This window comes from Anser brachyrhynchus (assembly GCF_964034855.1).
Source record: "Anser brachyrhynchus genome assembly, chromosome: Z".
Classification (NCBI taxonomy): Eukaryota; Metazoa; Chordata; class Aves; order Anseriformes; family Anatidae; genus Anser; species Anser brachyrhynchus.
The window spans coordinates 66,914,960-66,942,955 of record NC_137697.1 but is presented as its reverse complement, the minus strand read 5'-3'; the positions used below and the strand labels follow the sequence as shown (position 1 = coordinate 66,942,955).

General features: G+C 40.2%; 1 protein-coding gene across 4 annotated transcripts; it reads right to left on the bottom strand.

The window, feature by feature from the left end:
• Window positions 1-305: 305 nt before the first annotated feature.
• Window positions 306-27,996, bottom strand: LOC308185632 (RNA exonuclease 1 homolog). 4 transcript variants are annotated; one of them, XM_080573977.1, is made up of 16 exons: window positions 27,774-27,996; window positions 15,899-16,950; window positions 15,259-15,351; window positions 14,532-14,718; window positions 13,125-13,267; window positions 10,619-10,753; window positions 10,105-10,201; window positions 9,796-9,858; window positions 9,144-9,290; window positions 8,664-8,771; window positions 8,034-8,107; window positions 7,672-7,782; window positions 7,282-7,397; window positions 5,752-5,890; window positions 4,310-4,430; window positions 306-801 (listed from the first exon to the last, which is right to left on the bottom strand). In XM_080573977.1, exons 2-16 carry the CDS (start codon window positions 16,793-16,795, stop codon window positions 713-715), a joined length of 2,520 nt encoding a protein of 839 aa, XP_080430103.1. In that variant the 5' UTR covers window positions 16,796-16,950; window positions 27,774-27,996; the 3' UTR covers window positions 306-712. The 4 variants fall into 4 exon arrangements, with proteins under 4 accessions (XP_080430103.1, XP_080430100.1, XP_080430102.1 ...); XM_080573974.1 differs by lacking the exon at window positions 27,774-27,996 and adding an exon at window positions 19,606-20,071; XM_080573976.1 differs by lacking the exons at window positions 7,672-7,782; window positions 27,774-27,996 and adding an exon at window positions 19,606-20,076.

Sequence of the window (27,996 nt, the reverse complement as noted above, 5' to 3'; positions counted from 1 at the left end):
TGAGATAACCGTGCTCTTAGGAACCCCAATAAAGCCAGTAAAGCACATTGCATTTTCACAGTTGAAAAGCTTCCTACAGGGTCTTTTTTTTTTTTTTTTTTTTAAAAAGCAACCAGTCTGTTATGCTCCTTAAATGATCCCATTTCTAGTATTGTGCCTTTTTGTGTCAATTAACATAGTAGTTCATTGAAGTTGATTAGGTTTATTTTCCCTCTCTCAGGAAGCAAACAGAGGTGGAGAGAAGCAGGTAGGGAAGGAGAGAAAGAAAACAAATCTTAAATCAAGCTTTCATCACACAACAGAAATTAGAGCACTGAAGCTTTATTTGCTGGAGGCTGAACAAGAAGAAATCAAATTATCTCCAGAACTTTAAACAAGTGCTTTCAGTCACTGTGATTGATAGTTTACAGCTACACATAGTAGTAAGGATGATTACAGAAAGTATTATTTTAACAGAACAGACTTGCTATTTAACACAGAAGAATTTACTCAGTGTATCTTATTTGTATTTTGTGCATTTATGTTCTTTGCTGTACATCTTAAGCATCAAAGTAGATGAATTATGATTTTCACATTGTTTTCCCACTGCCCTCTTTTACACCCGAAAAATAATTGTTACTGAAGAATTAGAGTCAAATTACAGTCATTAGTGAGTCAAATCAAGGTTGAATTTTAGTCCCACCATCCTGTTCCTTCAAAGCCAAAATCATCATCATTTTCTCCTTTTATTGTCCTCCTTTACTTTCCAGAGGATTAGTTCCATACATGCAATTGCATCTTCACTGGAATTATGGCCATCAACTAAGGGAGAATAAAAAATATTTTAAGTGTCAGATTACACATTTCTTTATAAAATAATGGTAGGAATAATGGTAGGTTTGTTTATTAAGAAGCTGAACAGCTGTGAATAACGTTAAAAGAGTGGCTAGCATCCAGACAGTTTTTGGTGCAACTTCTTGCTACCAGAATTCAAGATAACTGCGTGTCTAGAAGCTCAATATTGTCTGGTAGTATTCCATTTCCTGCCACATCCTCTAGCTTCAATATGCAATTGAGCCTAGGTTAGTAAACTAGAGCATCCAATATAACTGTCTTTGGAAAGTCAGCCTCTCCAAATCCTGTGCAAAATCAGAAGTTGAAAGAGCAACTGAAGACAAACTGATTTACAACTAGATGGTAATTTTCTCCTCAAAGATCTGCTGAAAGAGCCCACAATATCTGAACAAAATGGTGTTAAAGGAATTAAATTATATATGGACATACATTTTAAGAACATGTTTATTCAAAGTCAACAATTTAAAATAACAAGTCTACATATATTTTATACCATTCCTGTAACTACAAGAACTACAGCAGCAAGGTTTCAATGCATTCTGGCTGCAAAGTGGTGATAGCTGCACAAATAAACTATCCGTACAATGTTCATTAATTGTCACTTTACATAGGCACCAGAATACCCTTCCTAACATTAAGTCAATGAAAGAAAATGTTGGCCGTCAGGATAACAGAATGTAATTATATATGTAATTAAGTACGCAAGTTCTGAGCAACTAGACTCTAGCAAGTCAAGGATAGGTATAGAATAGACTACTGTGTTCAGCCATCTCCATACAGAGAAATTGGTTTCAAATTGAGAGATTTGAATTTGTGTACCTCATTTACCTCATTAAATCCTAAACAGGCTAAACCAAGGCAAATTAAATCCTGGAGAAGAGAAGGCTCTGGGGAGACCGTATAGCATCCTTCTGGTACCTAAAGGGGGCCTACCGAAAAGCTAGGGAGGAACTCTGTCAGGGAATGTGGTGACAGGCCAAGGGGTAACAGCTTTAAACTAAAAAAGGGTACATTTATACTAGATACAAGGAAGAAATTCTTCACCACAGGGGTGGTGAGGCACTGGAACAAGTTGTCTAGGGAAGCTGTGGGTGCCCCATCCCTGGAGGTGTTCAAGGCCAAGCTGGATGGGGCTTTGAGCAACCTGGTCTAGTAATGGGAGGTGTTCCTGACCGCGGCAGGGGGTTTGGTCTAGGTGACCTTTAAGGTCCCTTCCAACCCAAACCATTTTATGATTCTGTGATTCCAAGAGCAAAAGTTTTAATAAAGGTACAGAAGATGTCAGTTAAACAGGTTTGGGATGTGGGCTGGTGATTCAGAAACCCAAACAGTTGTGGAAAAAAAAAGTGACATCGTAAAGTTCAGCATTTTAATTTGAAGGTGGTAAAAAATCCTCTCTCTCTTCTATTTTGAGCTAGTGGCCCAATAGGCAAACAGTATGGCTTCTTTGCGTTATAGCACTGCATTAATGCACTGATTCCACAGAAGTTTCAGGCAGGGGAGAACAGCAAACAATACAATATATTGACAGTAAGGACAAAATAATTCTTAGATTTAATTACAGTGTTCCATTTTCCAAAGAAGCAGAGGATTTAAGTGCTATCATAACAAAAGATGACGTGATAATAGAGGTACCACTTTCTAGCTCTCTCTTATAAAACTTAAATGTCAGAGATTTTAGATCATTTTCCACATATAGCAGCCTAGACTCAAAAGGAAAGATCTTCAGACTTGTAGTTGCAATTCAGATATATACTGGCATACAGCAGTGAAGCATTTCCTTGGATGTGTATGTGGCTACACTTCCTTTCCAATGAAAACGTAATTTACACAGTTGTGACAGTCAAGCTGGTGAAAGCACTCACGTAACACACCAATGTCGTTGCAAATACAAGAAATATCTGCAAAAGATTCTATACTTGTACAGCTTCTATAAAGACTGGACATATTAAAAAAAGCCATAGAAGCAAACTGAGGAGTCATAATCCTGTGAGCTTTCCAGACCGTCTGTTATCTTTTGTCAGAGGAAGTTGCATCTGCTTCACACCCCAGGCTTACTATTCCGCCTTTCAGATGCTATTTTAACTACTCAAGGATGTGTAGCCTGTATGAGACAGGTGTTTGTCTTTTTTTTCAAGCAGTCTAGCAAAACTCAGTTATTAAAGCGATAGTTTCCCAGCCAAATCAAGTATTTGGTATTCCGTAATACAATCTATCTCAGCAATGGCAGCTCTTCTGACTAGGACACCAAAAATACTGAAGTTGAGAACCTTTAAAATGACACTCCTAGTCATTCAGTTTTCTTGCTAAACTCCACTTTGGGGTATTCAAGAGAAGTCAAACTATCAATTCAATTCAGAGGAAGTTAAATCATCAGAGACCTACTGATTTCAGACAGGGAAGGGTGCTTCACTCTATCAATCCCTGGGTTTACAAAAAAAATAAATTCAAATTTAAATTTAGTTATTCTCCTCTTGTAAGAGACAAAGCAGCAGCAAAAAAAAAAAAAAACCAGCATAAACACAAGGAGGGGAAGTTATGTGTCAGGATTATTTTTTTTCTAGAAATGGCAGCTATTCAGCTCTATAGGTTAAATTTCGAATTTAGCTCACTGGTGATCAAAGAATGATTAAATCCGGACTTCAACAGAACAGTCTGAAAAATGGCAGTTTTTACTATTTGAGATAACCATCTAAAATTCTGTACAAATAACTTTGACATTCCCTTCATTCCCATCACAGTGCTATGCATAAGACTGTTAGTGCAAAGGAAGTCAGAAGATGTTACAAGCTTTCAGTTGCAAAACCCAGCTCCTCCACTGTCTATCAAAAGCTCTCAAGTTTTGCTAACTGCTACCATTTATCTATTCCCTGGGCAAAGAAAATACATTAGCAGAATAGAACTTCATCAGTGACGCCTTCTAGAGAACAATTAAGAGCAAACAGGCAACTGCCAGTTCATTAGAAGAAACTAAACTTGAGTATGTAAAATCAGACTCAAAACAATTGTACACGGTCAATGTAAAATACATCTGTCAAATGTACCATTTCCCAAGTATTATGCACGCAGCATAGAATAGGCTTATTCATTTGTCTTTTACAGCCTAGAAGTTTACTCTAATCTTAGTACTGAAAAACCCAGTATTTGAATTGAAGAGTTCTTCTATCAGCTTGATTAAGCAACCAAATCTGTAGTAGAGGTCAGCCTCTTCACACCACCTTCAGGATTTTTTTCCAATGTCCCTTCTACAAGGCAAAGCAACTGTAACGCTTCTATGTGGTGATCACTTTGACAAGTCAATCACCTTATGTTTCAGGTACATCCTCTGCATCTACTGTACTGGAACAAATGTACCCAAGAAAAAGCTTTAAATTACAGCAACTGTATTACTTTATCTTAAATTTTCCTGGGTTATTCGTGTCTACTAGTTCATGACACAACATCCTGATTGCTTAGTAAAAACCTGTGCTCTTACCATCACCCTGATGAATTCTCATGAGGTAGTCAGCCATCAGACTCTGAAGTGCTCTTTTGTGAGGCAGACCTAACCGATGAGGAAATACTAGTGATGTGTCCACTACTGTGTCATGAATCAGCTGGAAAAGAGCAAAGGCCACATCAGTGATGACATATCCAGTTACAGTCTGGCACCTCCTTTTATTTATTAAAGAAACAACACGAAGGATCTAAATCATTTACTTTCTGAATAATACACCCAAGCTAATCCTTGACCTTTTAATACTATCTCATCTGTCCTATGTTGCTCTAATCACTGTAGAAGAGCAAGCTCTGGTGCAAGAACTGTGGAAAAATAGTGTTGTACAGTGATTGCTGTATGTTTGTGCATTGACATTTGTTAGTTGTGTACATATGAGGGTGGCATCCCTGCCCATGGCAGAAGAGTTGGAACTAGATGATCTTTAAGGTCCATTCCAACACAAGCCATTCCATGATTCTGTGGTTTCACTAGCAAGAAATTCTGTTAATGCTAAATTTTAATTCCTTCACTAGGAATGACGACAGAATCACAGAAAGGTTGAGGTTGTTAAGGTCATCTGGGGATCATCTCATCCAAACAGTCTGTTCAAGCAGGGCCACCTAGAACAGCTTACCCAGAACTATGTCCAGGCAGCTTCCTCCACAAAGGAGGACTCCACAGCCTATATGGGCATCCTGTGCCAGTGTTTGGTCACCCACATGGTAAAGATGTTTTTCTTGATGTTCAGAACCCTTAGGGCATCCCTTGTGTTCCCATCCCAGTTTGTGCCCATTGCTTCTTATGCTGTCATTGGACACTACTGGAAAAAGCCTGTCTCTGTCTTCTTCAAACCCTCCCTTCTATTAGTTAGAGACATTGGTAAGATTCCCCATAAGCCTTTTCTTCTCTAGGCTGAGAAAAGTTTGCAGATGGTTGTGTTCTTCATGGAATATTGCTGCCTTTGACACATAATAACATAATCCATGTATTTCTGGCAGCTAAGGTGATTACTTGACAGGCAGCATTGTTGTTTACAGAGATTCTAAGAGCAATACACTGGTATTAGTTGTGACTGCAAAACTGTAGGAGGCACACTCAAGTTCAGCAATATCAGAAAGCAATAAATTTCAGGTTTCTATCAACCCAAAAATAAGGATATCGTTATTCTGCAGTGATGCACGGTTGCCTAGTTAGAAGCACAAAACAGCAGAGTAGAAAGCCCAGGTCTCAGAAAGTTTACCACGCCACATCTTTATGTTTCTTCTTTCTACAAACGTAGTTTTATCTTCAGTGCAATTGTCATGTACAATCAAGTATATTTCATTTTCATGTATTAGTCTGCTGAAATGCAACATTCTTTTTCTTTTTGAAAGTAATTATAACAAAACAACATGACAAGTAGTCAACTCCTAAAATCTGCTTCAAACAGCTTATTTTACCTTGAGAGCAAACAAATCATTTTCTAAGCTATGTCCAATCAAAATTGTATCTGCACTGAACATGTTCAGCAGTATTGCCTGTACATCCCGAAGAGTTGTCGTAGTATTCTTCAAGTCATCCTCTGTTACTCCTGAGAATCTAAGGACAGGTTTAGAACAACTTCATTAACAGAGACATGTAAGAAATGTTTCCCTAGCACCTAAAGTTAACCCTAGTTGAGAAGGCATTTTTTCCATTCTCCTCCTTTTCACTTCGATTGTATGAGATAATTTAATATCATGTAGCTTTGTTCAACTTCACTCTATCACCACAAGCAACTGAGCCTATTTTTTAGGCACAGACTGAAAACAGGTCTCTGAGCAAACTGTTATTGCTGACAAAGAAGCAGGCACATATTATGCTGGTTCTCCTCTATTTTTTTATTTTTTTTAGAGGCAGACTCAAAACTTGTTTCTTCTCAGAGCAGTTTCAGGACTTCAAGAAACTAACAGGAGTCTAAAACTTTTTTTTTCCAGATCTCAAAAATAAGACCCAGTAGGAGGACAAAATACAAGTGGGCTAAATACAGCCAAATCTTATTAAACTGTACAGTTGTTGTGGTTTAACCCGGCCAGCAGCTAAACACCACACAGCCGTTCACTCACCCTCCCCCCTCCCTCTCTGGGATGGGGGAGAGAAACGGGAAAGTGAAGCCTGTGGGTTGAGATAAAGACAGTTTATTAGGACAGGAAAATAATAAATAAATAAATAATGTGTACAAACAAGTGATGCACAATGCAATTGCTCACCACCCGCTGACCGATGCCCAGCCTATCCCCGAGCAGCTGGCCCCCACCCCGGCCAGCCACCCCTATATATTGTTTAGCATGACGGCAGATGGTATGGAATACCCCTTTGGCCAGTTTGGGTCAGCTGTCCTGGGTCTGTCCCCTCCCAGCTCCTGCTGCACCCCCAGCCTGCTCGCTGGCAGGACAGAGCGAGAAGCCGAAAAGTCCTCGGCCTGGTGTAAACACTGCTCTGCAACAATTAAAAGATCAGTGTGTTATCACTCTTCTCATCCTAATCCAAAACACAGCAGCCTACCAGCTACTAGGAGGAAAATTAACTCTATCCTAGCTGAAACAAGGACAACAGTCTTACAGCTTCATTAGATGGCTTATGACTATACCGCTCTTCAGTGAGACATTTACAGATGAAATTTGAAAATTTGAAATTGCTTTTATTCTTAGGGAATGCAGCAAGTCCTGGGAGGTTAAACCTAATGTGTTGTTGTGGTGTTGTGGTTTTGTTTGTTTGTTTGTTTTGAAAGAAGGTGGGGAGTCTTCAGTGTAAAAACAAAAATTGTTCAAAGAAAAAAGTCTTTCTTAATTGAGTCTGCAAGAATGAAAGCCTCATTCCTGACTGAAAGTCTTCAAGTTGTATAACTAGCAATAGGCATTTAAGAGATGCAGGTTTCTGCTTATATCTGATGTTCACATCTGCCAATTTATGGAGCCTAATCCTCAAGTAGTATAAACAGAATAGCATACCTTGTATTGTAGTCTACAACTTCACTATCAGGTTTAACAAACGTATCATAGACAACCTGTAGCTTATCATCAACCACTGTCACTCTAGTAAGTTCCAAGCCTTGGGTTGTATAACACTGAAGAAAAAAATAAATTTAATGAGCATTTATTCAGCACCAGTGTTTCCTTATAGTATCTGGCTGTACAAAACGTAGAACCAGCTATAGCATCAAGAAATCCAAACAGCTTTGCTCTCTGCATATTTAACACAGAAGGTCCATTCACTTACAGTAACCAGACAGAGTTCTGCAGGCCTCTCAGAGCTATGAGGGCCAAACTACTACACCCAGGAAATTGCCTCCTAAGTAACAATACACTTTTAACTGAACCAAATTTTTAGGTTGTTCATACCATGTTGCAGTTCAGGGCATATATACCATGGTTTCTATCAGAAGGCGGTGATTTAATTAATGTCTTCACAAAGCCGTACAACTTCTCCTTTCTCCCATCATGAACATGAAGCTGCAAAATTTCCGTTAGTGTTTACATGCAGGCTTGCTAAACTTATCTTACCCAAATTGCCAGTCTGTTTCTCTAATAGATTAAGGAGCATATATATTTCTTGTCAGTAGGTCCCAAAAAATTTATTAAGCCTTAGGCAAGTAAACCCAAAAATCTTATACCAAGTTGCTTGCAAAAAGCTACAACCCAGCTTCAAGTCAAAAGGACACTAAGGAAATCTGAGATACTGCATTAAAGAACATTAATCCTACCTTTGCAATCTGACACCCAGCAGACCCAACTATTCCCTCACAGCAGCTATAGCGTTTTTCCAAGCCACCAGGAACTGCCAAAAAGAAAAGTTGAAAGTGGAGCAGTTTTGCAGCAAATGGCACTGGCAAGAAAAAAAAAAAATCAGCACCCTTACTCCTTTTCCACTTTCTCGAGACTGCACTATGGAAAGAGGTAAGCCTGAGTACTGCTCGGTACCATCAAGAAGATGGTGCTACATCAATACAAGGTTGTAAATCAAATAAAATGCCAACAAATGGGAGAATGGTGTAATATTCTCTACGAGGTTCTCACTGTGGGAAGCATTTAGTATAGCTCTGAGTACTTAAGGAGTCTTAGCAAAGATGACAAGGTTCACTTAGAAGTCAATACAGGGCCACACAAGGAGTATTTTTCTCCTTTCTTCGCATGGGGTTTTATCAACATCAACCTTCCTGAAGTTATGGCATATACAGAGAAAACAAGCTCCAATAACTAGACACATTACTTAGAGGACAGCAGAATGTACCTCACCTGAACCTTGTGCAAGAGAGTTTACTCTGATGAGTAAGAGATGAGATGTCATGACTTGTAACAGCTTCCACAAAGACTGAATACCAAAGAATACTTACCTTTTTGTTCCAATACTCTACCAGAATGGTAGCTGCATTCTTTAAGTCTACGTTTTCCTGAACTAACAGTAAATATTTCACCACACCTACAGCATGTTTTTCTGAAATCTAAAAAAAAAAAAGAAAAAGTATTTCCTCAGCAGCTTGTCAGCAAGGTGAAAAAAGATGAAAAATACTGCATTGAAGTATGAAAGTTACATGAACAGTAATTGCAAGACCAGCATATCAACACATAAGCAAAGTCTCCCAAGACTTGCCATGAGTTCAAAATAAATAAAGCTCCTCTCTAGCACTTTCAGAATGGCAGGTTTACGTGCAAGATCAGCTGTTGTGCTGATGAAGTATCACGGTTTAGTTATAAAAGCTTGTGAAGTCATTTGAGGTCCAGGAACTAAGTATGAAACTACTTTGTATTTTGTATACATGCATATTTTAGTTTCCTGTGTAACAATGACTCAAAATCAATTTTTTTGTACTTACTATCTGATACAGCTTTTTTTGTAACTCCATGAAATATAGCACTACCATTTCTTTCAGGATTTGGTCGAGGAAAGTTATTTTCATTCAATTGTTGCTCAGTTAGAAGGTAATCTTTTAAAAGTTCATAAAGAACACCACCTGCGAGTTCTGAAAAAAAAAAAAACACAAACACACCAACACCCTAAAAATAAACCAACTCAGAGTTTAAACAATATTAGACCAAATATAAGCAGCACTTAAATATCCCAGTACTTCCAAAATAAATTAATACTGAAATTGGAAGATGTGCACCTTGCTTTACATGCAAAAATTCTATGCTTTTCCCTCAAAGCAATTGGAAGCTATTAGAGGTGAAGAATTGTTTAAAACAAAGGCACAAAACAATAGAGATGGTAAATTACTAGCTATCCCAGAAAGGCTAGGCAAGCAACACCAAAGAACGTGCTCTTTTCAAGCAGAAGTTCAGTATTTTTCCCCAAAGAATGAACCTTAAAGACAAACAGCAAATTGCATTGGAACCCTTGTAATAGCTAATGGATAAAACTTGACCAAAAAAAGAACTAAATTTTCACACTTTCAACATTTTCATTTTGAAATAAGCCCATTTACGCGCTAAAGTGCGGAACCAACATCTGCATTCTCCTTTCTTTACCTTTCTTTTCGTTTGACTTTACAGATCCAGCACCACTGGGAGTCTTGATGTCATTAAATTGCCCTGAATTCAGGAAAGGATATTTTTAGCATTTGTTCTGAATTTCAGATTTCCTGTTAAATGTGCTATGCAGATATTTATAAATGAAAATATCAATTTTTATTTTGGTGATATACTTCTACAAAGGAAGAAGAAAATAATCAGAAATCTCTACAGTAAAGAGAGACTAAATTATCTTTATAATCCCTCTCCCATCCTAACTTCTATACATGCAACCCATTTAATAATCTTCAGTGAAAGCAAAACTACCATGATCTCTCAGCTTTTTCAGAGTCTTTACAGCAAAATTCAAGTACATGTTTTTACTGCCACAACGATCATAAATAGATTGCTCTTCTATCCGGGCCTGTATGAAAAAGAAAGACTGAGTGTTAGTGGGGTAATGTATGTCGTTGGTGTTTATTTTTTGTTTGGCTGTGGTTCCCCCCACACACACCCCAAATACAGGAAGAACTGCCATTTAGAATCTGAGATTCTGAACCTACATGTAGAGACACACATTCAAGTTGTGTCCAAAATCTGAAGTACAAAAAAAAACACAGAAATGCATTTGTAAAAAAAAAAAATCCCTTCTAATACTAACATACATCATTTTAAAAGATAATTAGCAGTGTGAAGAAAACTGGTTTTGCTCGTGGAAAATTGTAACTGATTGATAACGTGAGGAAAGTGTAAGATCTAAACACAAACAAAACACATTGTGCAATTTAAAACCTACTGACTGCAGAAGAAGAAACGTAAAGACCTGTAAAACATTACAAACCTTGCGACCAGCTTCATTCACTGTGTTACAAATTTTGCGGTATTGTTCAAAAAAACATTTGAAATATCGCTGCCTTATCTCCCGTGGTACTTTAGATCCCGATTCAGGAATGGAAGGCTTTTTCTGAGTAGAATCCTAAAAAAAAAAAGAAAAGAAAAAAAACCACAGTAATCTGATCAATATGTAACAGCCCAAAGAACTAAAACCAGGCATTCTTTTGCCCATCCTTAGATAAAGTCATACATTACTGAAAAGCCGTTACAAAAACTTCCACAACAGTTACACAAAGAACCAGAAACAGCCATCAGAAATACTAGAGATTTTTCCTGCTTGAACTAAGCAAAGTAGTTTCTGACTCAAAGTTGTATGAGACGTTAAAACTACTTTTAAACTTCATTTTTGTTAGGAAAAGTTCAGTTGTTCAGTGAGCACTGTCAGTTCAGCAACAATTTAACAGTCAGGGTTTCCATCTGGTGTTCATTGCAGGTAGTATTTCATTCAGAGCATAAACTAAGGACCCAATGAACTAGACCGAAAACGTTTATTTTGATGGAATTTATAAACTTTCGTATCCAATGTAACGTCAAGTTCTTGCTAACTCTGAAATGTTTATTTTACAATAAAACACAGAAGCTAAAATCATCACATTTAAAAATCCAACAGTAAGTTAGATTAACCCTGGCACTGTTGCAGCCAAAAAGGTCCAGACACTTAAAAAAGATACATGGTGTGTATCAAGCAAGGAGTAGTATTTCTGTACCTCCCTTTTGTAACCTAGGAAAGCTCACTTTAGAGTGGCATTTATATTTGTATACTGCTACCAAGGAAAGTAGTAGTTTTGGCATATGAGGAGCAAAGGCAACGCGTATTATTGTCACAAGCTAGTTTTACCTTTCCTTAGCCATGGAGTAAGCTATTCAGGAAACAAGAATTTACATACTAGAGATATAAAGCACGAAGTAGTCCATACTTAATATCCTAGAAAAACATCAATAACCAAATTGACTAAAGCCATAACATTTGTTTGTTATAAAGCCGAGTGGTGCAGTTGATACCAAAGAAGGAAGAGATGCCATTCAAAGGGACCTGGACAGGCTGGAGAAGTGGGCCGGTGTGAACCACGTATGCTTCAACAAGTCCAAGTGCAAGGTGCTGCACCTGAGTCAGGGCAATCCCCAAATGGCAGGGGTTTGGAACTAGATGATCTTTAAGGTCTCTTCCACCCCAAGCCATTCTATGATTTGACATTTTTGATAAGAAAACGAAGCACCGACCTTATAATTTATTTTACCTCAGGAAATCTTCAGTGACCTCTGCTTTAAAGAAATTTCAAGATTAGCGTCAGAAGTTCTGAGTAGGGCAGGGACATCTCTAGATCAGGCTGCCCAAAGCCCCATCCAGCCTGGCCTTGAACACCTCCAGGGATGGGGTATCCACAGCTCCTCTGGGCAACCTGTTCCAGTGCTTCACCACCCTCTGAGTGAAGAAATTCTTCCTAATTCTAATCTAAACCCACCCTCTTTCAGTTTAAAACCACTTCCCCTTGTCCTATTGCTACCTGTCCTTGTAAACAGTTTCTCTCCATTCTTCTCATAAGCCCCATTAAAGAGTTGAAAGGCCACAACGCAGTCCCCCCAGAGCCTTCTCCAGGTGACTTAGCAATTTATACAATGAATTGCTTACATCTGTACAGTGCAAGCTAGTACAAACATGAAAACAAAAACATAGTTTGCATAGCAACTTGATTTAGCCATGGAGAAAAGCAGCACTTTTATTAGCTGCCAATAGTATGATCAGAATTTCTTAAGTAATTCTAGGTAAGCACTCAAAGACTACAGGAGTTGCACATTGTCTCCAATCTCAAGAGAATGTACAGAATTTTCGCCTTTGGAAAACCACAGGATTCAGTACACCCTCACTGCAAGGAATTCACCTTGCTGACCATGTTATTTCCCTGTTTTCTTGTGGATGTGCTGATTGGTTTGAAGCAGTTTGAATCTGGGTACAATTTCTTTTGGAGAAGTTGCTGCAAGCAAAAATGCTTGCTTTTTGCAGAGATGCCTGGGAGAAGGGGTACTGACAGCATGTGAAAGCATTATATTTATCAACTGAGACATGCTGCATAAAGCTATGTTAGGAGAGTCTTGTGTGATTTCTCACAGATTACCAAACGGAAAAAAAAAAATATGTCTTTTTTCACTAAGAAAAATACATCATAGTCAGGAAATAAGCAGCACCTATGGAGAAGAACAAGTACAAATTTAACTCAAGTTCTACCAGCATGCATCACTTTGAACATTTCTGCAGGACGTTCCACAAGCACATACATGTAATCTTGATTTGAAATATGATTTAATGCACATAATGATCAGTTGTGTTTGATTTTTTTTTAAAGCTAAACTGGTATATCACGTTATTGGGTTTACACTCTAACATACTGTCTGAAATTACAGTTTTTCCACCTCTCTTCCTTTTCATATACCAAAGCTCTGTAACTCTACAGTACCTCGTATGGCATGACAGCAGTCCTTTCAAATGAACCAACAGACAGTCTGCACAGCTTTACTGTTTGAGCTTTTCCTTCAATTGGTATACGCAGCTGACCACTGATGGTTTCAACAGGCTGAACTTCACGCAAATTTGAAGAAGCTGAAACACAGAGAAAATACAGATTGAATCTGAACTCTAATGGAATTTAAATAACAGTTACCATTAATCTGTCATACTGTTATTTCACTGCTCCTTTAACATAAAGCAGGGTAAAAATAACCTAAACAACAGAAGCAAACTTGGAGCTTCAGGAAACACGTTAAGACCTCACTTCTGCCAACAAGTTTTATCCAAAGCATCCTCCAGTATTTTTGAAGACCTTAGATAGAACAGCCATACAAGTCAAGTTAAAAAGCTATTTTGAAGTTGTAGTGATTGTGATTTTTAAACACATAATTACCTGCCTTCCCTGTCCCCTCCCCCTCCTCAACCCACAAAAAAATGGTAACAAGTTAAAAGATTAAAATCAGGAAAGCCATCATTCTAACCTAATTTTCCAATGCAATTAATAAGTGCCTTAAAGTACTGCTTTTAAACCCAGAAAAACTACAAATCTCAAAAATGAAATCTGTCATGAGACAAAAAGCTCATCTGGAGCCAAGGTGTCAGCATCTGACTTGAATTCATTCTGTTTAACTTTACTTGCAACAACACTTAGCATAAAGCAAGCCACGCTTGTGCAGCATGAAAAACACTAAACCATTTTTGCTATTACTCAGAAGGAATGCATACACTGGGAAAATAACTCAATTTTACATAAAGATTTTTCATTCATGTGTTTTTATTACAGATGTTATAAAACTCTAGAACAGTATTTTAGGTTTATGTGCTAGGTAGACTACTTGGTAAGCATATATTTTAAAATACCAGTAGAACAATTGGAGGGGAAATACTATTCAAGTAGTATGTGATACTGAAAATAACTGCTTCATCAGTATTTTTCACATATAATGGAGAATTTAAAGGGAGAAAAACAGGATTTTCAAATCAAAAGACTTAGCAAGTTGTTTCAGACAGTCTAAATGCCTAAAACTAGAACCCTAACAGTTGAAATCAGTACCAAAATGAAAACTCGGTAGATTTTCATTCTTTTAACTCATGTATGGATACAACGAAATACATGTTTTTTCAGGATTTTGGTCAAAACTGTAAATGTTGAAAGACTTTTCTGTTACCACTTCAGCTCATGTGAAGTACTTTAAAGGACTTCAAATAACTTTGTAGCTGGACAGGACATCTATTTCCCAAGCTAAGTGTCCACCATCACTCAGCTGACAATCACCACAAAGCAAACATACTCACGAGACGGCTAGCAATCAAAATGAAGTTTAGTTCGTCAAGACTACAGATCAAGTTTTCATACCAGTTGATCTGTTACTTTGGACTTGAATAGCTGACCGTTTAGACATAGGCTTCTTCTTTCCAGAATCTGTAGCAATAGAAGCTGTTAACTCCCTCGCTTTTGACTGTGCCGTCTGGACTCTTGCATTATTCGGACCCCGCTGCCCAGGAGATCTTTTGAAAGGCTCCATTTCATTTTTGTTATGTACCTGTTATGCATGCACACAGAAACAGATGGGTTAGCAGTCAAGCAGTTCCAAACCACAGCAAGATGGTGTTACAGTTAACACTGAATTTTGCTCTCAGATTCAGAGCTCAACTTGCTGCCCCAGAATGAAAAGGCCAATCTGAAAAAGGACTGAGGGGCAAGAGCTTAAAGAATTATACCTGCTGCTATTAACATTGCCACACAAAGCATTTTAAGAGCAGATAAAGTATAAATCACTTTTGATTTCCCACTGCTGTATCTAGAATCTCAGTACAAGCCTCCTTTCCAAACTGATTTTTCAAGGCTCTTTTCATTAGCCTCAGCAGCCCTTTTCTTCACCTGCATCAGGAACTAACTCAAAGTTCTAGGTGATCACATATTTGCTTCAATTTTTAAAAGGAGAGGCAATGAAACATTTGTTCTATTTTGTTTTAAAATACTTTTAAAATTACAAGACTCAGCCAACCCGAAGTCGAAATGAGTGTACTCAGATTAAGTGGAGCTATGTTAAACTTCACTTTATTACCAGATTAAAACTCACATCAAATTTTGCCGTGTGTGCAATTCTTCTCTTTTGTCCAGCAACATTAACTTCAGTTTCTAATAAACTGGCATCCACATTTTCTCCACTAGTCTATTAGAAATAAGAACAGGCTTCTTAGACCAAATGCTATAAACTTCCAGACTTCATTAATACCCTCATGACCCACTCACTCCAATGTTTCAGGATATTCACAGTCAAAAAAAAGTCACCAGGAAAGTACAATTCTACCAGTAGTTATTCTACATTTAGCGCAGCTGAGCCACAGTGCTTCAAAGCAGGGTAGTGGTACTCAGAGTTCCCACATTCATTTATAAGATGAGCAGGAGACTACTGAACATACAAGTGCCTCTAAAACTTTGCTTGTAACAGTGAAGCGAATAAAGTCCACCACAAGGCATTGAGCTATTGGGGCGACTTTCTACTTTAGGAAACATATAGATCACCCAGTGCCAAGCCAGACTAGAGTCATAAGTGATCCTCATTAATTCATCTACTAGCATGGAAGGCTCAACTATTTAACCTTTATTAGCACAGAAAAGAGCATTTGAACTTGACTATACAGATAACATTCCTCCTCCATATGCTCAGGAAGAAAGAAAAAAAAAAAGAAGCAAGAACTTAAAGAGAAGCATAATACCTGCTTATCACTGTCTTTCTTTCGTGCCTCTCTTTCAAACTCCTCAAAAATCCTCCGACACTCCTCTATAGGATCATCTGAATCTGAGAGCTCTGTGTCCTCCCCACTGGATTCCATTTCTTCAGCAGATGAACTCCGACGTATTTCCCCTTCTTTCTTGTTTCTGCAAGCAGGTTCAACAGAGCTGCTTTTATCAGTGTTTTTGGTCTGTAAAACTGTACCAGAGCAAGCCTCCTTGCCCACACTTAAGAAATTAGTTGGATACGAGTACGTATCCTGTGGGCTACCATTTCCCCCATTTTTATCAGTGCTGCGACTTTTCTCTGTATTTAATATTCTTTGCTTGCCAGGTCTTTCTATTGTAGCTTCATCTCCAGATGAGCGACTAGTACACACGACAGACTGTGTTACTCTTCCACTGCCCACACGGTTTTCACTAGCAGTATATTCCTGAACAAATTCTTTGACCAATATATTTCTTTCTGCTTTCTCTTGCTTCGGAATCTCCTTCCGCACATCCACCTCAGCAGAAGCAGATTTCTGTTTCTGTGAGGTACAAGCACGCCTCCCTCTCTGCTCAGAAATCTTCAATGTTTCAGTGTTTACATCAGGCAAATAAATTTTATTTGCTTTCAGAGAAACACTCCTTGCTTTTTCAGATTCATTTAAACATTTGCCACTCTCCTGCAACTCAACTATTTTCTCTGATTTTTCTGCTGTATACCCAGGACCATCTGCTATGGCACTACCATGCAATTCTTCTGCATGTATTACAGCATCCAGTTCTTCTTCTCTATTCAAGTCTCTATAGTCCCTATTTTTTCTTGGTCTTTTATTAACAGGTGGTGGCACATCAATGACAAGATCACATTCATCATCAGATTCTTCAAGTTCCATCGGGGAATAGTTTCTTGACCTCTTTGTGAATTCTCTCTTAAATGGAGACACTTTTGAATTCCCCTCTTGATATTCACGTGGAAATACTTCTGTTGGCTTAGCCAACTGCTGCTTAGCATTTTCATCTTCTTTTGTTATGGAAGAGACAGACAGCCCTGAAAATAATTTCATAAATATTATTTTCTATTTTTCCCAGTTAAAGGAAGAGACGTTATTTTTGTACTAGGAAACCAAAATCGTATGATAAAAGTGCTAGAAAAAAGCACTACAATGGCTTCCTTACAAGAAAGTATCTTATTTTCAAGGGTTATAGGATTCTTAATCATTTAACCTGGAAGACTGTATTGAGAAAGTTCTTTAGTTTCAGTCTTGAATTTACCTACTGCTACTTCATCCCTTTTAAGTTTTTGCAGATCACCAGCCCATGTTGAGGAAAGAAAGCTATGATATCACATTAAGTCACACTAAGTTGCAAACCATCTACTTCTTTTTCCTCAGCTGAAATACGTAATCTGCTTTATTAATTATGAACAAATCTCATTGTCCCAAATGTCCCCAGTAACATTTTGAGCCAGACATATTTACAGTCATGCACAAACTTTAAGTGGCCTTGAAAGCTGAATTTTCCAACTGCACATGTAAGAAAATAACCTCTATCTTTTCAGCTTTTACAGACTATAGACTGAGTTATGGTAAGCTAACATTTTCTCAAGGCACTGTCTTCATCCTCTCCTGCATCTTCGCACTGATTGCAGTGTAGTGGTTATTTCCCAAAGTTTCACTGGCTGACGGGGTCTCAGAGATTTGCTAGTATCAGTCTAGTGTTTTTAACAACAATAGTATTTAATAGAACTGTACTTTTCAAACCATATGTAACCACTTGTTTTCAAAAACAATTGTACCCGTAACAACAGAACATTTCAGGGAGCTACTAGAAAGTTGCATTTTGCTGGTGAACAGCATTCTTTCCAGGCTACTCAGAAATCCATAGCTTTGGCATTAACATAACACGCAAGCACAGGGAGGTACCACAAAACCTCAGCACCCAGTTGCTGTGGTTTAACCCAGCTCACTCCCCCACTGGGACAGGGAACAGAATCAGAAGAGCAAAACCAAGAAAACCCATGGACTGGAATAACAACAGTTTACTAGGAAAAGCAAAAACTACACACACAAGCAAAGCAAAATAAAGAATGTGTACACTGCTTTCCATTGGCCAGCAGGTGTTTAGCCATTTCCAGGGACGCAGGGCTTCATCACACCTGATGAACCACACAACTAGTACCTGGGAAGACAAACACCGTAACTCCAAAAACAGCCCCCTTCCTTCTTTCTCCCTCAAGATTTTACTGCTGAGCACAGCATCACAGGGTAAATTACGCCTCCAGCCTGCTCACTGGTGGGACACTGTGAGAAACAGAAAAGGCCTTGATGCTGTGCAAACACAGCTCAGCAACAACTAAAACACAGGTGTGTTATCTAGGTTGTTTTGGCCCAAAATCCAAAACATAGCCCCATGCAAACTGCTATGAAGACAATTAACTTCATTCCTGCCCAAACCAGTACTTCTATGTACCTCAAAGAAATTGTCCGAGCCACTCTGAGGTGGCAGTTGTTCTTATCAGAAATACAAATAGCCTGACAGAAGTAACGTTTCTACGACTTTTATAGAAGACATCCTTTAAACTTTACAGTAATCCATGCTATAAGGTTATTCTTTGAGTAAAATGAGAATAAGCAAGCCTTCAGGGTTCAAGCTGGCTAGAGACTGCAGAAGCCATTTAATGAAGCACTCTGGCCGCTAACAAGGAGATGCCAACGGATTCAGCCTTCAGCAAGTCACATCCTGCTGCACAGGTGGAAGTCAGGAAAGGAAGGACTCCACGCCACAGGCTGCTTTAACCCTGACTCCCACTGCCCTTAGCGACCATCACATTACCCAAGTCCTTCTACCAGGCTGCAGGTCTTTATGCTCAAGTGCAGCAAACTCGGAGAAAGAAATAAAACATGTAGTACACGTTACCCTTTATCGGTAAGTGTGAAAACCCAGGCACTTACTGTGAAAAGCAAAGCTCCCAACGCACAGAAAGACACTACAGGCCTAGTGAAAACCTGCACCGTAACAGGGCTGCGGGCACTCTTGGCATGAAGGCAGAAACTCAGTCACACCTACTTCAACGCCACAGATGTAACAGATGAGAAACACTTTGATAATTACTGATTTGTTAAGCAGCTGTTACAGGTAAACTATCAGCGCAGTCCACAGCAAATGATGTGGAAGAGATCCAGCAACATTCACGGTAACCTGAGAACCACTTGTTTTTAGTAATGCACTTTTTAAGTCCAGTTCAGAAGCATATTTTTTTCCCATTAAGAAGGGCTATTATTGCCGCTAAGCTTTGTGGTTTGTAACATGAGATCATTTTAGCACCCTGCCTCTTGCACCTCACCCATTCAGCTTTATTACGCTACTACCTCTCCAAATGACATCCACCCCAGAGAAACACTTGATGGAAGAACCACAGAAGAAAACTTACAAGTCTTATTGCCTGATAAACCTCAAAAGAGACCCGAGGATGGTGACAGCGCCGTAATAAACCCGATTCTCGGCAGCACACGCTGGTTATTCCCTGGAGGTAAGCAAGCCCTCCACGGGTTGCTCACCCTGGACCACGACTAGCAGAGCTGCTGCTACAACCTCTGAAGGGGAAGGGGACATTTCCAAGCCGGGGTGCCCACCACCTGTCCCGCCGAGCCCCGCAGCCCCCCTCCGCTGCTCCTGCCCCTGCTCCCCTCCGAGGCGTGCTCACCCTCCGAGGGGCCGGCGACGGCACACGGAGACCCCCCGGCCGCCGGCCGCCGCGACGCCTCGTGCAGGTACTGGCAGTGCGGCCGCCAGCAGCCACCGCCCTCCGCCCGGTCGAAGGGGCAGGGGAAAGCGGAGAAGTACCCAGCGGGTCGCAACATGGCAGCCGTCGGGGGGCGCGGGACGACCCGTCACGGCGCCGCCACCGCCCGTCCCAACCGCCCGCAGCACGGGGAGGCGGGGATGGGAGAGGCGGGCGGGGCTGCCGCTGAGGGGAGGCTGCCGAGGGCTCACCCCTCAGGGCGAGCCCGGCGGGGAGACCTTCGCCACAGAGCCCTCGGGGTCTTCGAGAGCTTTATGCTGAGGGATTTCAGTGAAAGTCTCTCGCTGCCGGCATGCGGTGGCTCGTCCAGCCTGCCCCAAGTCTTCTGGAACAGCCTCCGTTAGATATCTCCAGCCTGGCTCCCAGCCGTGCCGTTTGGAGCTCGGTGGTCTTCTTGCTGGCGCAGGTGGTTGTTTGCCATCTGCTACACCCGTGTCTTTGTTAACGCAAGTCTCCTTCCAACACTTGTTCTTTTCTAGCCGGCTTTATGGTTGCTGTTGTTGAAGCATTTCCATTATGTATAGTGGTCTCTGCTGCCCTGCCTTGAGCCTTCTTCCTGTTTTTGTCATATACTATTGTACAATCCTTAACATTGGAAAAGACCTCCAAGATCATCTGGTCCAACCATCCCCCTACCACCAATGTCACCCGCTAAACCATGTCCCTAAGCACCAGGTCCAGCCTTTCCTAGAACAAGAATAAGAGACCGGAATTGCTCTCAGTATTCACGGTGTGAATTAACTGGGAATTCGTAGAATATATGTATATAACATAGAATATATTTGTAGAAATATATTTGTTTCCTTTGTAGCATCTTTATATGTTGTTCTGCATTCTTTTCCTATTATTTCTTGTAGGCTGTGTCATCTATATTGTCAACACATACATAGTTGGGTGAGCTTCAATACCATCCTTAAGGCAACACTTTAATTTCAGGTGATCAAGGACAGTTTCAAAACACTGAAAACATGAAAGCAATAACAATAAAAAGAGTGAAGAAACTAACTGAAAATGGGCTGCTAATGTTAACTGTCTCCCGCTGGCCAGTAACATAGCAGGAAAAATGAAATCTGCTATATTGGATGCCAAAGACAATAAAAACTAGATAGCCATATATTAAATATATATATATGTGTATTGTGGGACAAAAATATTTTCAAAATATAGCTATATGTGTGTAAATGATCATGAAAATTAATGGAAATTAACTGAAAGATTCCCATGCTTTGAGATGGCTTCAGAAGACCACAGCCAAGCAATTTTTCTAAATCATTGCATTGCCGTAAGGGGCTACATTTAGCCTATGATTTGTAAACCCCAGCTTTTCATGCCTCACTGCTTAAAATTTCTTAATAGAAATTATTTGTAGAATCTGCCTCTACTTTTGATGTACAAGTCTCATTGCACTTTCCTTCCCCATGCCACAATAGTGTCAACTGAAGAATTGCTGCTGCTGGGTTGGTGTGGCAAAGTATGACATTATGGCTACAGAGAGGACAGAGTGAAAAACAGATGAAATAGGAAAAAAACGTTCTAATGGAAAACTCTACCAAGAGATCTTTTTTTTTTTTTCGTTTTCCTTTTTCTGTTAAAAATACCTGCCGTGCTGTTATTTGGGCCTTCATGTTATGGTGTACATAAAAACAGCATACAAGGCTGTCACATGCACAAACATTCCAAATGCACAGATTCTTTCATATCTCTCCCAAAGAAAAGATATATTTCAAAATTCCATTTGTTAATTTTCACTCAGAAAATATTTGTTTAGAAAATAATTACTGTTCAGAGATCTCACCACAGGATTTCTACTCAGTGTGAGCCACATGTGTTGGATTGGTTGGATTCATTTCAGAAAGTCATTGTGATGGTGTTTCAGCTCTTCCTTTTCAACTTGAATGTGGAGCTTGCCATAGCTGTACCCCCTGGTGCTTTATTCTGAAGTAGTTAATGCTTGCCTGCAAACATTTGTGATCAGAACTGAAATTTACATCCCTCTCCTGTCAAAGCATGAAGCTTATTCTATCCCGTCATGAGATTTCAAGCTACCTATTTAGTGAATCACAAGAACTATTTTATAAAATCATAGAATCACTGAGGTTGGAAAAGACCTCCAAGATCATCTGGTCCAACCTCCCCCCTACCACCAATATCACCCACTAAACCATGTCCCTAAGCACCAGGTCCAGCCTTTTCTTAAACACCCCCAGGGACAGTGACACCACCACCTCCCTGGGCAACCTGTTCCAGTGCCTGACTGAATTTCTCTCTGAGAAGAAATGTCTCCTAATTTCCAACCTGAACTTCCCCTTGATTTCTCAAAACATAGTTGCACATAAACCAGCAGATGAGTTTGAGAGCTCGGTCAGTAAGTTTATATTTTATTAGATATATTTGTTTTATTAGATATATTTGTTTTCATTTTTCACTAAGATTATATCATTTCACTAAGATCATTACTTTTCATTTTAGTCCTCAGATGAAGGAGTATCACTGTGATTTGATTCATCACTAATAGACGGCGTACCAGCTACTGAACTCATGAGGGGTACAGTTTCTGAGATTGAGCCTTTCTTGTGTGAGTCACTCTGCATATCTAATGCTTTTACCCCACGCTGTGCCTCCGAAGCTGGTCTCTGCTGTTCACGTGAGCATCTGAATATACGACAAAAATTCCTACAACACAGAACAAAAATAACGTTATTCTGACTAGGGGAATTTAGCGGAAACTTAACAGATACCACTGAAGATGGGTAACAAATGACTGAACTTCAGTTTTTTCAAGATTTGAACTGACAAATTTGATCTTATAATGAAATACTTAGTACACAGACTCCTGGAAGTAACATAATTTATATTTTTTTATAATTTCTACTTTTACTTTTCATTTGCCTGTGCAGCCTTTCCCAGCTTTTATCACATTTTTGCGTATTTTGTAATCCTATGTTTGGAGTAGAACTTAATTTTGTTATCCAAAAACCTACAGTCTTGTCAATAGCTGTTATTTGTTGGGGGAGGTGTTCTACCAACCAAAACACAACCTAGTAATTGATAGAATATTGTAGGACTTTATTGCTGTGTCTGCCTCTGGTTCGCTGAGAGTTCAGAGGTGCTCTAAAGGGATCTAAATATCGGACACAGTACATGACTTGAAAACTTACCCTTTTGGAATTCTGTGCTTGATAAACATCACACAAAATATAATAAATATTAGGCAGGTGACAAGAGCTGTAGATGATGCAATAAGCACTACTTGCGCTTTAAAGTCTTCCTGGCTGGTTTCTTCGGTTGTGTTCCTTTGGAGCAAATCAGCGTTGTCTGACACTACAACAGTAAAGCACATCACACTACTAGTATTTGAACAGGTAATGCGCTGTGCAAATGGACATATGTAGAAACAGATTATACATATGCATTTTGCAAATAAATGTGAGCACGTCCTAGTAAAATGACTAGTTCTACAAAAATACAGATCCATGTTTAGTTGTCAATAACTTGGCCCAAAGTACACCTCTTCCAAATTTTCTAGACATGACTTTTATCCACCATCAAGGGAAATTCTGAAAGAAGTTTAGCAGCTGCATCAACTGTAGTATTTTGAGTTACTAACTAGTTTGTATTTTGAGTTTCATTAAAACTCATTTTTTCATCTATGAGGAGAGAGGGGTGTCTTAAGTTATCTGTGGAACCATTGATTCTGCATATTCCTAGTTCTCTGTGTCCAAAACCCATCAAGACTGCTACGCCGTATTGTTAGTTGGCATTTCTTGCAGAACTACATCACTTCAATGGTATCTGAGGTAATCCCTTTTACCAGAAACGGGTTTTGATTGGTACATACCAACAGAAGGTACAGTAAATTGTCTGTCATCCTTGCCGGTCATCCTTGCTGAGGTTAGGAGGGATACAAAGATGAGCTACGTGACTTTTATAGCAGAAACAGTGCTGCTTTCCCAGGGGTTCTTATGGTCCCTGTGGCTGCTGTCTCCGGCCACCTCCTGGACTGTGATGTCACCATTGTCCCCAGAGCCTGGCTGGACAGAGAATCCTCAGGGGACACGGTGGGGAGGATGGCACGTCCTGGAGACATCACACTTGTTCCTCCCTCAGACACGCGCAGAGGGCCCTGTGGGCGTGCAAGGATGGAAATCTCCGCTCTAACTCCTTGCTGAGGTTGGACGTCGTGCTTAGGGACATGGTTTAGTGGGTGATATTGGTGGTAGGGGAGCGGTTGGACCAGATGATCTTGGAGGTCCTTTCCAACCTTAATGATTATATCATGTTATAACTGTTACAAATGCATGTTTACAATGATAACATTTTTGTCCATACTCATTGAAGACTCTGTTGCTTCAAAACACAATGTTCTTTGTTTAGATAGAACAGATCGCAGCCTTCGAGGAATATTTGTTGTGACTAATTATAAACAGATTAAAAACCTATGAAAGGTCTTGATCTTCCAATATCTGTCAAACTTCTTATGTGACTGTCACTGTGCCAGAATCTTAAAGAAATGTTAGGGCATGAGAATCTAACTTATGTGAACTAAAAGACAAAACAGCCCAAAAAAGATGAAAAAGTCAATTCAAAGCACAAAACCCTATGATCTTTGCCTGGCTTCGGTGCTTTACTTACGTGAGCGACGTCCCTGCCCTCTGCTAGCAGAACTGTAGTTCTTCACACGAGCACAGAGCCGGCCTAAAAAGCATAAGTGACAAAGCTCCCTCTGCTGACTACAGAAAGAAACGTCACTCGGTTTTTACAATGGTAAATGAAAAAATAAGAAAGAGTCGGGGAAAGAGTCTTGCAGAAGAATGTGGAGGAAAAAGCAAAGGCTGAAAACAACATGATTACACTAGAAAAATACGTCCGTATTTAGTGAATGCTTTTTTAATCAGCACTCACACAAAGTGGTTTACTGCTGACCCACGTTATCCATGTAAGAAAGAGTTTTAAAGTTGATGGAATAATTCAAAGACTGGAAGGAACAGCATTTGTGGTGTGGCACATACAGGTCCCAGTGTGCAGCTTTGGCAGTTCACAGCTGAGTAAAATGAACTATGATCTTAGAGCGCCATCGCCCTTCCTAGAAACACTCATTTCCGAGGGAAACAGTCACTAATTTTTAAAATTTGCATTTTGACGTGAGCACGTGAGCCCTTGTTGGTGAAAGACCTCAGGGAGAAGAGCTTTGCTTTCTGGAGACACAGAGAAGTTCAAGCGTTCTCCCAGCTAGACTGTATTCAGGTGACATATCACCCTCTACAGCTGAGAGGAGTAACACGGAGGAGACTTTTATGAGATAATTCCCTGCACAGTCATTACCGACAGCCCACAAACCTGTTTGCAAGAATTTTGAGTTAAACAGAATGGCAGCCCTATGATTGAGCATAGCACAGTTACAGGAAAAAATTAGGATTCATATCCAAAGCAGCCTACAAGTGATTGACTGACAAGTCAACGTCAAGAGCTACCAGGAAATTTGTGCTGCAAGACATGAGCAAATGTGATTCAGAGCTCAGAGCTGAGCTAACAAAATGAGGCAAAATGCAGGTATCCAGCTCCAGAGCCTTGCTGTTTGGGGCAGTGTTGCCTTCACTCGCAGGAGGTGTGTGCTGGTGGAGAACCTCTGTTCCAAGTAAGGAGCTGAAGGAGAAGGTCAGCAGGCTCTGCAGTTCCAGATCCAATGAGAAAGAGCTTGACAGGACCATCTCCAAACAAAAGTCTGAGCAGCCAGCTGTCCCAGAGGAGTTAGTGCTCATCGGGCTGGGGAATGGTGGCTCCTTCAGTGCTGAAGGCTGGGAGCTGGTGACTTCTTGCACCAGGAGGCTCATTCCTGCTCCACCTGTAGAGCTGCAGCTACGGATCATGTTCAATGTCTGGCAGCAGTGGAGGGTCTAGGAGCTGTGTCCAACAAAATCATCAAGCCCACAGTGCCGGAGCCTTGCAGCAGCACCAGGAGGAAGCGGCAAGTGTTTCTAGTAGGGAGCTCCTGCTGCAGGGACAAGCGTCCCACCTGGTGACCTGACCTGCTGTGGAGGTAGGCTGCTCCTTGCCAGGCCTTGGACATTGTGGAGGGATTGCTGCTGTTTGTCTAGCACTTGGACCAGCAGCCTCCCTCTCGTCCCATGTAGACACCAGGGATGCTGCCAGGGGGACCTGGAGCATACTGTCTTCTGCAAATGCATGGTAAAATATCTGGACAAGCATCCCTGTGAGGAATAATCTGCAGCCAAAAGCACAGGCTCAGGTGAGGATCTCAGTGAATTATCATTTTTATTCATGATTGCAGTAGTGGGCATCCTGCAAGCAGGAATGCACAGAAGTGCAGCGTAGCCCTATATTCCCTACTGCGTGACACTTGATTCCTCCCGTTTCCTCCCTGGCTGAGTACTACAGGTTCACAACCTACCTGACACTTGTTACTATGCCCTGTATGTAAAGCTTTATTTGACCAACGACCAACTGTCTCTCTTTTTTTTTTTTTTTTTTTTATTGGAGGGGCCCATGATTTCATAGCTTCTTGTTCTTGCTGACTCCATCACTGCTTGTTTTTTTTTTCTTAGCCATCCTCCTCATTTCGGGACAGTGGGACCTTCCCCTGCCCCCTTATCTGCTTAACACACCCCACACCATTATGCCTCTGCAATCACCTTTGAAAATTCAGGGTTAGTGGAATTTTCCACTGCAAAAACAGAACTATAATTCTTACATCTTCACTGATGTTTAAATTTCTGATGTGCTGGAGTACAAGCATAGGCAATGTTGCAGTTCATCTGACCTACCATGGTACTTCTACGTGCAGCATGTACTAATTACTGCAGTAGTACAGCTGGAGTACTGAGGCCAGCCAAGTCACTGTGCTGGCTGATCAATAAATGGCAGCCTGGGCCCCACGCCGTGCATTCTGAGCTACCTTTCATTTTCTTGCAGTAGGGACAGGTGTCAAAAGCAGAAGTCGCACAGCGTAGGTCTCTGCTAGAGGTAGCAGAGAAGATTTAGATCTCCCCTTACTTAGAAATGTCCAAAAATATTTTCAGAACTGACATTAGCTCATATATATAGCCTAAGCCATCTTCTAGCATTAACCACGGGACATTAAAATTAAATCCAGGTGGATGTTACATATGCATCTTGCTTTCTTATGGAGAAGGAGACACATGTATATCTGTATTACACATATAATGTAAAACATGTTTAATTTCAGCGTGTTTGTTCTTGGCTCTCCTGCAATTGGTTAGCAACAACCTAATTGTCTTATTCCGTACTCTTCTCACTTAACCATAGATCACAGATTCTCTTCTATTTTCATCTTTCAGGAAATAATTACACTGCCTGTCATTTTAATGAATAAGCACTGCTACAAGATCAAAGTTAATGAGCTCCAGCCTCTTAAATTTATGTCACGGCCTTTGAAAACGCATTACTTCCTACACATAAAAATATGTTCTATTTAGGACCAGCTCTTTGTCTCTTTACCCTCCTTGAGTGCTCCAGAAGGGGCCCAGATGAGTGTTCACTACAGCTGGTGAACACCTCCTGCCCCTGGAGGGTGTTCTTGGCCCAAATTAGATCATTTTCTATTATTTCCTCACTTGATCTTTCCCAAAACAAGTGCCAGAGGAGGTTCTAACAAAAACAAATGAATCAAAACCCCAGAACGAAATATAATGTGGGGAGTTTCATACTAACTGCTTAGAAAACTCTTAAGTCTATTTCATTTTGCTCATCAATCAGATAATTAGATTTCTAGTTAAAATCTGTCAATAGAATTGTGTTGCATTTCACTTTGAAAGAAATATAACTTTTCATCTCAAAACTGAAAAGCAAACTAGTGATTGCACAGCAGCCTTGAGCACTGGCAGCTCCAGTGCCATTTCTAGCATGCTGATACCTTGCCAAAGGTTTACTCTGAGCAGGGTTTTAGGAATTTGCTCTTATGACCAGGGGGTTGACAACTAAGAAAAAGGCTTGATAACTTCAACCTGCTGAAAAAAAAAACCAACATGATTTCAACATTTCCTCATCTTTTTCCACATCACCGTAGGCTCAGAGCAGGAGGTAACACTTACCGGTTGTTTCACAAGGAGAAGATAAATCTCCCACTTTATAATCCTTCTTTCTTTCCTTGGATGAAGCACAAATCTTTCTCCCTCCCTCACTTGCGGTGCTGGTTGTGCTGCTCTATACCTCTCTCATTTCTTTTAACAAAAACAGAAGCTTTTTCAGCCTTCTGAAGGTGGTGCACAACAAACCCTGTCTGGATCTGATGCAAGCCTCGGGGAACAGCCAACC

Coding starts and splice junctions, on each gene's coding strand:
- LOC308185632 (XM_080573974.1), bottom strand. CDS start 19,762: ATGTTGCGACCCGCTGGGTACTTCTCCGCTTTCCCCTGCCCCTTCGAC. Junction 9,859..10,104: donor GAAAAAGCTGAGAGATCATG/GTAGTTTTGCTT, acceptor TCCTGAATTCAG/GGCAATTTAATGACATCAAG. Junction 4,431..5,751: donor ATGATTTGTTTGCTCTCAAG/GTAAAATAAGCT, acceptor GCTCTTTTCCAG/CTGATTCATGACACAGTAGT.